Raw genomic sequence first — 13,666 nt, 5'->3', positions numbered from 1 at the left:
TCCAGCCTCAGTGCACTGACTTGGCAGCACAGGAGAGCTCAGATGAAGCATTCCATGACACAACAAGCACCAGGTCCTAGCGAGGGCCTGTCAAGCCCACAGAAATCAATGGCAACCCTTTCATTCCCTCCTGCGGGCTACAAGTGAACACAAGAGCCAGTCTGTAAGTACTGTAAGCAAGCTTATCCTTGCTCCTATGAACACTAGAATTTTTGTTTTGACTTCACAGCAATAATATGGTCCTTGGAGTGCTTCTCTCTGTTTATATATAAAGGGTTTTTCTCCTTAATCTGTTCTCAGCTTGTCTTGGGTGCTTGCCATGCCTTTATGAAATTTTAATTCCAACCCCAAATTAATTCACTCCAAACTTTGTTTTCATTAATTTTGACATGAAACCTTTCTCATCCCCAATAGCTTTTTACCATACAAAGTCAAGAACGAGAGTGGTACTCCCACCCGAGAAAAAGCCCATTAGCAGAAATCCATGATCTGCCAGATTCTGCCTGGCTTCAAAACCTTAACCAGATAAACTCCTTTATTATTTTCCCAGAAGCAAATCCCTGTGTTGTCTGAAAGTGAGTTCATATAAAATCACATGGAACTGGAATAGTTCAGGGCACGAATGAGGGGGACAGAAGCCAAGGGGCCCTGGAGGGACTGAATCCTGAAAACAGATTGTGTCCTGTACTCTGCGTGGGCCTCCAAACACTGAACACATCTGACAAGTGCTGGCTAGGAGAACCATGGATTTGGGAGAGTGGTGTAGTCACTCTGCCTAAGTGAAAAAAAAAAAATGCTCCGGTAAATGCAGGAATAGCTCTACTAGCTTAACCTCCCACTTGCCTCTACTGCTTTGACCTAGTAAATGTGATAAAATACAGACTCTTGTGAAAAAATCCTAGGATAGATTGTCACACTACCATCAGTATGAAGGCAACTGTTACAATTCACAGAGATGTAGAGAAATATGCACATTATGCAGCAATCAAATCTTACTGCTGCAGGCCATTTTCATTTTTTTCCCCCTCTCTATTTCCCTCCAGTTTCAGTAGGCTGCCAACATCAAAAAACTCTGCTGATGAAGGATCTTCTGTCAAGTGGCTTACAGCAGTCCAATCTCTGTCCCTCCCCTTCAAACAGTGACAGTAGCAACAAATCCCAGCTCAATGAATCAGAAGTGCATTATCCACTTGCTCTTCAACATGCAGATAAATTCATTGCTACATTCCAGTGCAATGTGTTCCACTGAGTGTTGGAAGTCATTAACGGTATTTCATAAAGATGGCATCAAAAAGCATCTGCCAATACTTTGGAACACCTCAGACTAATAATTTCATTGCAGATCCAGTTATTTAGCACTGCCTCAATAATGGAGATAATCAAACAGATAATTGCTTCCAACAAATGAAATTTAAAAAATGATCCAACATGAAGTACTAACTTAAATTAAGGCAGAAAAATACTGTTGTGAAAACACTAAAAGATTCCCACGACATCCAAATAAAGTCAAGACAAGGAAGCTACCTGCATGCTAAAATTCAAGTACATATTAGGAAGAAATTGTTCTCTGTGAGGGTGGCGAGGCCCTGGCACAGACTGCCCAGGGAAGCTGTGGCTGCCCCATCCCTGGAAGTGTCCAAGGCCAGGTTGGACAGGACTTGGAGCAACCTGGTCTAGTGGAAGGTGTCCCTGCCCATGGCAGAGGGTTGGAACTAGATGATTTTTGAGTTTCTTTCCAGCCCAAATCATTCTGTGACATTCACTGGGTCAACATCTAAACAAGTCTAACTGTGGTAAGCAGCAAAACAGTTACAAGCAAACTGATGCCAGCCTGAAACCTTTCAAGAGAACAAGGACAACAAGAAACGGTGAGAAACTGGCCCTTGGGGACAAAGCAAACTGCGTCATGAGCATCTGAGAAGCGAATGAGCAGAAGTACCCTGTGTAAATCCAGTTCCAATAGTGTCACTCGGGCTGTAGCCATTGACAGGTGCCCTACTGCTCAGGTCTATCATCTGGTGCAGGCGCAGCTTTCGGCAGTAGATAGAGGCAGCCTCGGGTTCCAGGGCAATGATCAACTGCTCGGGATTTTCAGGAGATGCCATTCCTGCCTGTGAGAGAGAACGGGTCAGACAAGTGGGGAGGGGAATCCCAGCACACCCTCTCAGCACAAGGCTGTCCCCAGCCCCTGGGTGACCCCTCAGAGCTCACCCCACCACGGAGCTGCTGCCAGGGGCTAAAGGTCAGCATTTGGGAACTGTCCTGCCCACACTGTATAGCACAACTCCACAGGCTGTAACAGGGAGGTTTGCATGCACTTACCATGCTAAGTGTCTAACCGAGCACTCGTGTACATGACAGGTGGAGAAACGAAGAAAATCAGTTTGAAACCTGTAATAATTGGCCTAAAACCTGAACTCCTAATTAACCTGTGAATCTGCCAGCCAACAGGGGCCCCAGCCTCCTTTCAGCCTCCTTTTGCCTTTCCTTGCCACAATATTTTAAGAATGTCTTTATGTCCCAGATATTCAGTCCTTGCCTTAATGAGGTTCCTGCATTGTTTAACTGTACGGGAATACACAATACACTTTGCCAGTAATGCACCTTCTGTCTTACAACCAACATTTTTTATTTCAAAATCAATTGCTTTAAAGTACATTCACTTTTAAAACCTGTTCAAAATACTCAGCATATTCAAGGAGACAGAATACAACAGGACAGGTTCCCTAAAATGTAATGAGAACAAGCCTAAAAATAATACCACATTATAAAATTGGTGTTTGCCTTTCTTTCTATTTTCTTGCTAGATTTTCAGCCTTCAGACACAGATATTTTCAAAAATCCACAAGTTCTTATGTAACTACATCACTCTCAGAACTGGCCTTAAAGAAAAATATTCAAAGAACAGTTCACAAAACTCTGTTCTAATTTCTTTTCCCCAGTACTTCTGCCTACTGAATGATATTCTGTTAAAATAGGCATCCTTCAACTCTTTCTGCCAACTTTCGGGTTACTTGCTATTACTCTTCAGTTAAGTGCCTGAACACTAAAGCTTTCTAGCAGACAAAAAAAACCCAACAAATATTTTTCTGCTTCTACAGTCAGTCTTCCAGCCTTCAACTCACACACACACACTGTGGTGTCTCCAGAGCATCCCTAAAAGAAAGCAGGCTCACATGGAAAGCCTGCAGACTTGGACTACAGCTACACTGTGGGCTGTGGGAATTGCTGCCTCATTGACACCTGCAGCCAGAAACTAGAAGCAAAGTTGGTTTAAAATGTAGTACCAGGATAAGACTTGGAGACACAAAACTGTCCTTTGTATTTAGTGAACCGTCCTTCATTTTACCATCTCCATCCTAGTAAAATCAACAGATTCTTAAAGAAAGCATCTTCCTCATTGTTGGTAACAAAAAACAAACAAACAAAAAAGCAAAACAACAGTAAATTCTAAAATAAGAAAGAGTTAAACTCTTAAGTCATGGTTGCTCATTATTTTACAAGCACACCATGACTGGGATTATGGTCACTTTACAGCTTTTATTGCTGTTGGGAAAACCTTTCTGCTTCAGTTACATCCATGGACTAAATAGCATGATCCAAAATTAGCAGAACGGTGTGGGAAGGAAAATATTGTGCAAATACTACAGAATTTCAAACCTCGCCAGCACTGTGGCAACACATATTGAAAAAAATACTGTATCAAAAAGAATCTTGGCAACCAAACTTTCAAACTTCGGAAAATACAGATTTACAGCAGCCAGAGTAACTCTAAAATGTATAAAAAGAGTATCAACTAAGCACAGACTCTCCTGCCATCACAGCACTTGTGTGTGAGCAATGTTGGGAGATGCAGGTTGAGATAAAGGCCAGGAGCTGTACTGGGGATGAAGATGTGCCTTAGGACAGATAAACCCACTCCCTCCTGTGACCCATCTAGATGTTGCAGGCACAAGCAGGGCTGGTTTCATGCCAGCTCACTTCAACATCACTTATCTCCAGCTCTTTTCCACAGAGGAACTTTTGGGTTGCAGCACTGGAAAGAGCAACATTCCAGATATGAATCGATACTGGGGTCCCTGACAAACAGATTTGCCTAATCTGCTTAAGAATTCCAAAAATGTACACAAACTGTCTTTTCCTTTGGAGTTTTGCTAAAAGCCTAATCTGGATCTTGCTGCAATTCTAAGGGCGGCACTTCCTGCACTATCCAATAAGGGCTTGGAGAAAAAATAGCTCCCAACTACCCTGCTTCAGTTTTTAGTTGTATTAAATCCATTATCATGTTGTGTGAGAGCTCTGAATAGGAGCAGAAAGTGGGGGTTTTTTCACTATGTAGGAGACTGCTCAGTCTGCTCCTTGTACTGGGCATGTGTCAGCAGCACAGACAATTCTTAGTCTAACCTACGCACTAAAGCCAAAACTGTATTTTAAGGGAAAAATAGTTTGTTGCTAAGGATATTAAAATCCAAAGGCTACAACATAAAGCATTTTCAGAGGTGATTAGAACTGAGTTGCACACACGTGGAATGCACTGGTATTTCCTAACTGGAGGTGGTGGTGGGGAGAAGATTGTATTAATTGCCAAATCATCTGTTCTAGGGGGAATTTTAGTACAAACTCCCAAGGCTGGTCCTGCTAAAAGCAAACAGTAAACCATTAACAATAACATTTGCTTCCTCCCCTCCTCCAGCAGCAGCCTGTACCATGAACTTTTCACACTGCAGTCAGGAGAGGAAGGCAGTGACCTGCAGCGGATGGACTGGGATCTGTGTTCTCAGACCCTCTGTGCACAGCAGATGCTATTCTTGCTCCTTTTTCTCTCTAGCTATGATTTTAACATGCCCAAAATATCTCCTGAGGAAAACATCCAACAGAAACGACAGTTTTTAACAGTTCAAAGCACAGCTGATCCTAACAGAACTTCATGAAGAAAATGCTGAGGTTTTTAGTTTAAAAGCTTTTCTTACAGAGTTTGAAGGGCCAGTTACAGTGAAGAATGTGTTGTTTCACATCATAAAAGACCACACAGAGAATCTTCTACAGTGAAAGGCACAAAGCACCCAATACATATTTTTATAAGCAGACACACATATATGTACATACACACACACACATTTATATGTAAGTATATGTAGTAATCAATATTTCATACCTCGTGTACATAGTATTTCTACTTAGACCATGAAAGAGGGCACATTGCATATATATCTATACACAGCACAGAGAAAATGAGGGGAAGGGAGATGATAAGGATACATGAGCACATAAACACTGCTGGAGAGGAATGGAGCAATGAGGTTGTTTTAACAGGAGCTCCAAGAGGAAGGCTTAGGCAGTACATCTGTCCCATCATTACAGCCAAGGGACAGATGGGAGAAAAATATTGAGCATGCAGAGAAAGAGGAGTGGAAACAGCAGGCAGGCAACATGAAGAAAGAGTGATGCATTTGTTAAAATTATTAATTGCAGGCATTTGGGAATTTTCTGTAGTTTACACTTTCTGCTTTCTGTCTGCCTCGCTCCCTGTTCTTGCCCACTGCTACCCAAGTACTACCGTAATAAAGACCAGGGATTCACAAATTAACAGACCTGAGCAGGACAGATGTAAACAATGTCTCAATATTCAACATTCTAGAGATCATTCTGGCAGTGGGACAGACACACCAATTTGCTTTTGCCCAGGGCAGCTTTTAGTAGACTTCAGAACAGAGCAGTGTCTTGACTCCAGCCTGCTAAGGAGATTTTCTTCCTCCCATAACACTCACTAGCAGTCATCACTTAAGGAACATGAAGGAAGCAGACATCAGCTTCCCCAAGAACACAAAAATGGAAAACTCATCATGGGATTACAAAAATTCTTTGCGCACAAAAAAAATTCCTAAATTAATTTGCAAGATATTGCTGCATTTATACACCTGGAAGAAGCAAAGAACACTGTGAAAAGAACTGCTCTAAAATTCAACTTTGCTCATACGCCTGAGGACTAGGATTTCATGTTTTGACATGAGAACTCCCAGACCTCACTCCCTCCAGTAGCACAGGTCTGTGTGCTGGTGCCAGTGCATTGCTGCTCATTTGCCAAGATGCATCACTGGCAGCAAACTTCAAAGTTCTTCAAAGTACTTCAAGGTCTCATGTACTGGAGCATAAATAACTTTACCATCCAGATGCAGGTGAATTCTCACCCTGGCCACCAGCTCTGTTTTTAAAATAGACAGAGAGGTGTCACCAGCAGAGAGCCACAGCTGACCACAACACATTCCCGACTCCCTGAACAGCATCAGCAGCCAACTGTTAGACCAATTCCCCACTAGCAAATATTGAGGTTTGGACTGCAGCTCACTACAGCAGTCTGAGCACTTCAGAGAACTGTTTTCACTCATTCCACATGCAGAATCACCATTACTACAGATTAAAGGATACTGGTTTTCAAACCCAGCTTCACATGCCATAGCACACAGAAAAAAAAAAAAATAAACACACTTTTATTTTCTTAGTATTGTAATGTATGTGACTTTAAAGACAGCATTATAATAGAGTATTCCATGTAGTCAGTCTTTTTAAGGTAGGCCTAGATGAAAATGTCCTGTCTCTGAATGCTGCTGTAATTAGAAGCATCAGCATTTATCAGCAGTCCTCCACAGGCAGATAGAACACCAGCGTGTTCTTTATTTATTATACCACAGTGACTTCAAAAGAAGTGCAATGTTAGGAAATACACCTGTTCCTATACCTGTTTCCTATTCCTGTGCTTGCAAATTATTGAAAGCAACAGGTAAAGTTCCTTTTTTTCGGGTTTTTCAGAAAGATACATCAGATATATTTTTAAAGGGGAAAAAAAAAAGCTGGACCACTGATTTGTAACACCAGGAACATGCCTTACATGGAGTGCACCTGTTCTTTTGAGTCATAAAACTTACTAAAAGTAACTGATTGGATGAATTCTGCTTTTTTCAGCTTTGATATATTTTGTAGTCATCTAAGACCTAATTCAGCAGTGCTTCAGGGCTGTAGGTACCACATTCACAATTTATAAAGCATTTCCAGTTACAAAAAGGTAGCATAAATAAAATAAACAGATAAACACGTGAGAAAGAGCCACTCTCATTATACAGTTGGAAAAACAAGACACAGAGGCTAAAATTTAGGCTTTCCTTAAGGAAACCCACAACAAGGTAGGAATTCCCTCCACAGTCCCAGAGCTTCAGTTCAGTGTCACAGCCAAATGCTACCCTTCCCCAAGCAGCAAGGTTCCATTTCTGCCTGGGGCACATGGAGCACATGCAGAAGCTGCTGGAACAGTTTCATCTCAGCTCCACCACAGACTTGGGTCCCCAATCTTCTCTCCCAGTTTGTCACTGCCAGCAACTGCACTACTTTAATCACTTCTGAAGCAATGCTGCAGACCAGACACGTGCAATGATCCATTCTCCTGGTTGGTAGGAAAAAAACTTTTAAAACTGTTTTATACCACTAATGTTCCATTTGTAAGCACCAGAGATAAAATTTAGAAGTTGGATCCCATGAAACAGCTCTGTAAAGATAATGGGGCTCATTAAGAAACTAAGCTCTACAGGACAACACCATTAAGCCAAAACAAGAGAAGCTGAGAATTAACATCAACATTTTCCTATTTTTCAAGATACTTATTACAATTAGTAACAATAAGAAAGGCATGATTGCAAGTTAAGCACTGTGCAGACTGCATGAAGAAAGAAAGTATTGTGAGGCTGAATCAAGGCAAGACAAAACAGCTGCTGGAAATTAAGTGCCTTGTGAAACTTCCACTGTTTAAACTAATCAGTTCATTATGTTAAGGGATTCATGACCACACCATCCACTTAGTGCCTTGGTAAGTGAGCTCCTCTAATCCTCCTCCTACTTCACTAGGTAGCACTTTCTCCAGTCCTATGGCATCAGACTGGGATGTCACAAATAAACGACTGAGATCTGATTACGGAGGCAGAGCGTGCCAGGAAAGAAGATGAGCAACACGAGAAAAGACTCCCAGCATTTTCCCAAAGAGGCATTCAGGGGGAAGCAGGGTTGGCAAGGAGTGGGGCAAGTGGGTACCACAAAGCTGCAGGACAAGCACAGTGCATGCATTTTTGCTGGAACATTGGCCTGGAGAAGCCTTAAAAAAAAGAAAAGTTTGAAACTCACTACACCATCACATACCCTGATGCTTTGCCCTTAGACTTCAGAGTGATGAAGAGAGCTGCAGTACAGGAAACATCATGGGTAAATAGAATAGACTGAGGTCACACAGCCCAGTTAGCTCTGCCCACTTATCTTCAAAGACAGATTCTTAAAATTACTCAATAGCCACAAAATAAGCAGGATTCTCAAAGATTCCTCTTAGTAAGCACAGTAAAGAGGCTGGGCTTGCCAAAGGCAGGAGGAAGAGCTGCTGGGTTCTTCCCTCCTTTCAAAAATACACACTCCAGATAGCAGAGCCTAGATGGAAATTGAATATTGACTTTTTATTACAAATCCAATCAACACAATGTTTGGGTGGTGGTTGATCCTGCAAAGATCTGACATCTACAGTGCCATAGAGGAACTTTTTGCTTCACAGAAACCAAGAGCATTTTGCTTTCTCTTAACACTCACTACACATAGATGCATATACCTAACATATATACATGAATGCATACATTTTCACACTATTATTGCTGGTTGAACTACAATCAGAATTGTGGCACAGGCTGTCCTTCACCCTAGTCTGATCAGATGTCACTGACACCTTACATTTCACAAGTGAGAACGTTGTGGATAATTACCACAGCTGCAGAATTCTTTCCATGTCAGCTTCCCCATCTGTACAGACCAGGGACAAGACAAAGACACACATCTCTCTGTGAGAAAACTGCTTGAGAAAGCATAAAGGAAATCTCAGGCTATGGGAAAATAGTAGTAACTTCATTTTGCAGACAAGGGGAATACAAGCTATGGAAGATGAAAAAGCCATATGGAGCGGCACAAACTGGAAGCTGAGATCTGTAAGAGTTTTCATTTACTCACTTTGCATAAACATAAATGATAAAATAATATGAAAGGCATAAAAGGATGAAAACTTAAGTAAAAATCAGCCTTTAAACCTTCCTTAGGATTTTGGGTTTATCCTGAGAGGACTCTTTTGGGGCCTCAGACATCTTCCCTTCTGCCATGAGGAAGTAGATACTGTCACTATGTATTTATACACCCTTTCCCTGCTTTTAAAATACTAGGGTGTAGGCTTGGCAGCACATTCTGAATTTCCAGGGCTTGCCCGTACCAGAAGTCATAAAGAACCTAACCCACAGAAAATTCACAACTTTCCCACAGCTTTCACCTGGGCTAAACCTACTGCTGCTCCCACTTGAAACAGGAACTCGCAAGCTGTGAGCTCCTGTGAAGGGTTTTGGGGTGAAATCCTCGCCTGCATTCAATCAGGGTGGATGATAATAAGGTACCTCACATTGGCACCTGTACAGCTGGTTGGGTGAACATCAGCAGACAACACAGAAATTAATTCCAGTTAACAGTTACACTAATCCCCCTTTAGTAGTTGTGCATGACCATGTATGCTGAAGGACCAAGAGGTTTAGATTGGCATTTTACTTACAGTTAAAATCAGTTTTATGATGAAAGAAACTCTTGCAGGCCAGGGAACAGCTGCCTGCAGCTCTCTGAAGGGCAGGTCCAAAGACAGCAGAACACAGTTTTTCTGAGTCTTGCAAGGAGATAAAAGGAGGGACAAAAGCCTCATACTGTAGCTTGTGGGGTCCAAATTGGGTACTAAAATCCCTTTTTTCACTAAGATGGTGATGCAGCACATGAACAGCTGCTCAGAAAGGCATCTCTGTCCTTGGAGAGTTTTAAAACTTGACTCAATAAAGCCACTGCTAACCCAGTGCTGGCAATAACCCTGCTTCAACTGGAAGGTCAGGCTAGATTATCTCCAACCAGCACTCCCAGTTAATGCTTCCATGACTCTGAAATGCTGCAGGTATGCCACACTCAGAAAGGCCAGGACTGCAGGAAGGAATCCTTCCCAAAGGCTAAGGACCTATAGACTTTCTCTCTCCTTGTGTTTGTGACTCTTGTGTCAAATCCTTGTGTGCATCAGTGAGAGGGAGCCCATCGTGTCTGACAGGGTGACAGCAGTACCAGTCCCACTGCTGCAAGCCTGAAGTTATTCAGGTCCTCACAGGTTTCTGTATGGATTGCAATTAGAACTTCTGTTCATGTGTCTTGGCATCAAAAGGAAACATTTGCCAGACCACTTTTTTTCAATTTATTTTTAAAGCTAAAAAAAAAATACAGAGCACAACAGCCTCAAGCAGTCCTGTAATCCTAAACATCAGCTGTGAGCCACATTAAAAAGTGATGTGACACATGGACAGCAATTGGACAATCAATGCATCAGGGATGAGTTTACAACACTAATGCAATCTGCACTCAAAACAACTATCTACCTCAGTCCACTGTCCTGTCAGAGAAGGAAATTCAGTTCCTAATTAATTCATTCATTGGTTGTAGAGGAAAAAATGGTCTTTATGGTTAAAAACATGAGGACACAAATAGCAGACCTGGCCCTGAAACCCAACTTTTGCATTCAGTTCTGCCACAACCTTCCTATATAATATTTTGTAAATCACCAAGAACAAATTTTGTGAAACAACCCACTAATGAAAAAGCATCAGCTTCTGAGTACCCAAATCAGTATCAAGGTTTTCAGTGGAGTTTGTTGGATGTTGGATCATCACCCTGGCTGGCTGTGCATGCACATAACCTGATCGTGCAACTTAGCAAGCTGCTTTGGGCCAAAGCAGAATCCATTAGATATTTCACTTCTGTTTACTAACCTGTCAGTAAAGCTATTCCTGTGGTAAGAAATAACATGGAACATTTCTCCCTCTTAATGGCTGCCTAGAAACTATGGCATTATCTCAGTCTGAAAAGCAAGAAAACAAATGGGGCACCTAGAACCATAATGAAGTGTGACTTTTATTTTCAGCACACTTAAAATAATGAATGTGTGGAGCTGCACAGAACTGCCAGAACTGCTGCATTTGTGGGGCCACTGATTAGATGAACCAGTTTGTTACAGACAGCCAGGCTGTCTGATTGAGATAAATGCCTTTGCTAAGCACAGTCAAACTGCCTCAATTTATTTTTCTGGTGTTGCTATTACAAAGATAAGAGTACAAACTGCTTTACCTTAGCATTTCTATACTTCATATTTTATACATTACTTTTATTATCTATTCTTTTGTTTTCAAGCTTGAAAATTGAGCTTGGAATTCTTTGGAACTGTAGAGACTGTTTGACTCTATGAATAAAATTTATACTTATCAGGTCTTTTGGATTTTGTATTAAAATTTGCCCTTTGTAATTTATAAAACCATATTTTTTTTCTTTTAGGAAGAAAGGTGGAACATAAGGCAGGAGATATCTGAATTATGACCACTGGCTACCAATCATGAAACTTTTGTTTACAATCCATGGAGAAGGTTCTGGAGTTTACTTATGCCAATTTGACTAAAAGCTTTCATTAACTGCTCGTAAGATAATTTCTTGCTACACATAGGCAAGGCAGAAGATTTCTGGGTTATTAGGAGACAGAAAAGGATTTCTTGTATTTTTGAAATATGAAAGAATACCAGCAATTGCAGCAGCCCTTACATAGGACATTAGCACCAGTCGAACACATTTTGGTCTCAGAAGTAATCCCAGACACAATTTCCCAAGGAGAAGAATATTGGATCATTTATTAGGTAAGGGATAACCACATGAGACTGAAATCACCAACATTTTGCTTTGCACAACTTGCTTCTTTTGTTGTGCCTCTGCCCTCTCATTCTTCAAAAAGTTTCTCAGGTACTGGGACCACAAATAAATCCAAATTAGCATTACCTAAGACGAGTCACATATTGCTGAATAATAACAAAAATAGAACACATATTTTTTGACAAGTTGAAGATAAATGGGACCACAGTGGCATTTGGTCCTTATTTCTGCAGGGTGATGTTGCTGTAAGCTCCTTCCCAAGGGACTCTTGTCACAGATCACATTTGGGCAGTAACTGAAAGCTTAGCTCCAAGTGGCATTACCAAGAATTTTTTGCTGCATTACATTATATCCCTCAAGGTGCAGGAGAACACTACTTGCAAGTTTGATGAGTAGCAGCCATTAGAAAAATGCAGCCATTAAATTCTCATAAGCTTTTCAATTTTTCATGTTATAATGCTCTAGAAATGCCTTTTGTACCTGGGGCAGGCACCAGTTACCACAACAGCAAAGCCTGACTCTTCCTATTTAGGTCTCTTCCTAATGCCTCAGGCCATCTCCTTCCCTTTATTTAGATGTTTCTTTTCTCTTCAACTGAATATGGGCATTTAAGATTTCTTGTAGACCACAGACCTCTTCTATGAATTTATTGCAATCAAACCCATTAGATTCAGACCCCGTCCATGCTAAATTGCATTTGTGGATTTCTATCACTTTCTAATGATTGTAGTTTACAGCCTTTCAGACAATTGTTTTCTTTTTGGGCTGGTAAATGCCATCTAACACAGCCTTTCCATGAGGCAGAAAGAAGATTCTATGTTTTGGCTATTTCTGTTGTTTTCAGGCAATTTCTAAGAACCTGAAAAGTGTTTCAAAACTTGGTAAGACAAGCACAGATTCACCCTTACAAAGAATGCTATGAAAACCTCTTGATTTACTTGTTTAGCAAAAGGAAAAACTGCAAATACTCCAACTTGGGTTTGTCCACTTCTGTCACACAAATATACAGAACTGGATTAGCAGATGCCTCTGCCTTCATGTCAACCTGGCTGAGGAATTCAAATGTGTGAGCAGAGACCAATTAGTTCACATTTTCCACTCTGTAATCTTCACCTCTCAGTTAGTTATCATTTCCTAATGAAACACAGCTATGAAACGCAGAATCCCCCCCAAAAACCACTCGATAAACAATTTCATTCTCATGATTAAAGGATCTTAATATCACAAAAGCGAAATCAGAGACACAACAGACCCCTACAAACTACAAATAATCAGGATGGTTGGTGCATTAAGACACTTCTGCCTCATCTGCCTCACTAAAAAGTACTGTTTCAGAAAAATAACCAGCTTCCCAGTGCTGCTTACACCTTCTTATGCAGTTTATAGCAGGAGCCTGTCACACTGTCCCCACACAAATAAATTTCAGTTGCATGTGTTTTATGTACAGAAGAACAGACTTATAAGGGAATAAGAGCTCAGCTTCACAAATTTCAATCTGGTTAAAACTCCCAAGCCATTTTTTTAAAACTCAAACATACTTCATGTCACATTTTTATTAGCAAGGAATTTCTGGTGCTGTCACATTCTTTCACCAAGTTTGTTTATTTTTCTCCTAAGGCTTCTCCAGAGTAAAGTAGTATTGATCAATGTAATGTCACTGACCTCAGAACACAACGTGTTAAATAATTCTCATTGTGCACATTCCATGACAAAACTGATGTTAAAACAGTAATAAATGTTCAGCATAGGAGCTGGTTAAATAAAGCCTCTGAATTTTAGGCTCACATGCTTTAATCCTATAACCTAGACTGCCTCTCTTTTGTTTATATGAGCTTACCATGCAAACGATTTTATTTGCTATTTGTAATAGAAAAATAAATCTACTTCA

General features: G+C 40.9%; 1 protein-coding gene across 1 annotated transcript in view; it reads right to left on the bottom strand.

Moving 5' to 3' along the window:
• Positions 1–13,666, bottom strand: part of HSPA12A (heat shock protein family A (Hsp70) member 12A) — a 36,105-nt gene that overhangs the window by 6,092 nt on the left and 16,347 nt on the right. The window contains exon 7 of the mRNA XM_062496435.1: positions 1,940–2,111. Within this exon, the coding sequence (XP_062352419.1) occupies positions 1,940–2,111 (172 nt within the window). The remainder of the gene's footprint in view (positions 1–1,939; positions 2,112–13,666) is intronic.

This window comes from Cinclus cinclus, chromosome 7 (assembly GCF_963662255.1).
Source record: "Cinclus cinclus chromosome 7, bCinCin1.1, whole genome shotgun sequence".
NCBI classification, from domain to species: Eukaryota; Metazoa; Chordata; class Aves; order Passeriformes; family Cinclidae; genus Cinclus; species Cinclus cinclus.
The sequence above is the reverse complement of the archived record's forward strand: the minus strand, read 5'-3'. Positions and strand labels throughout refer to the sequence as shown.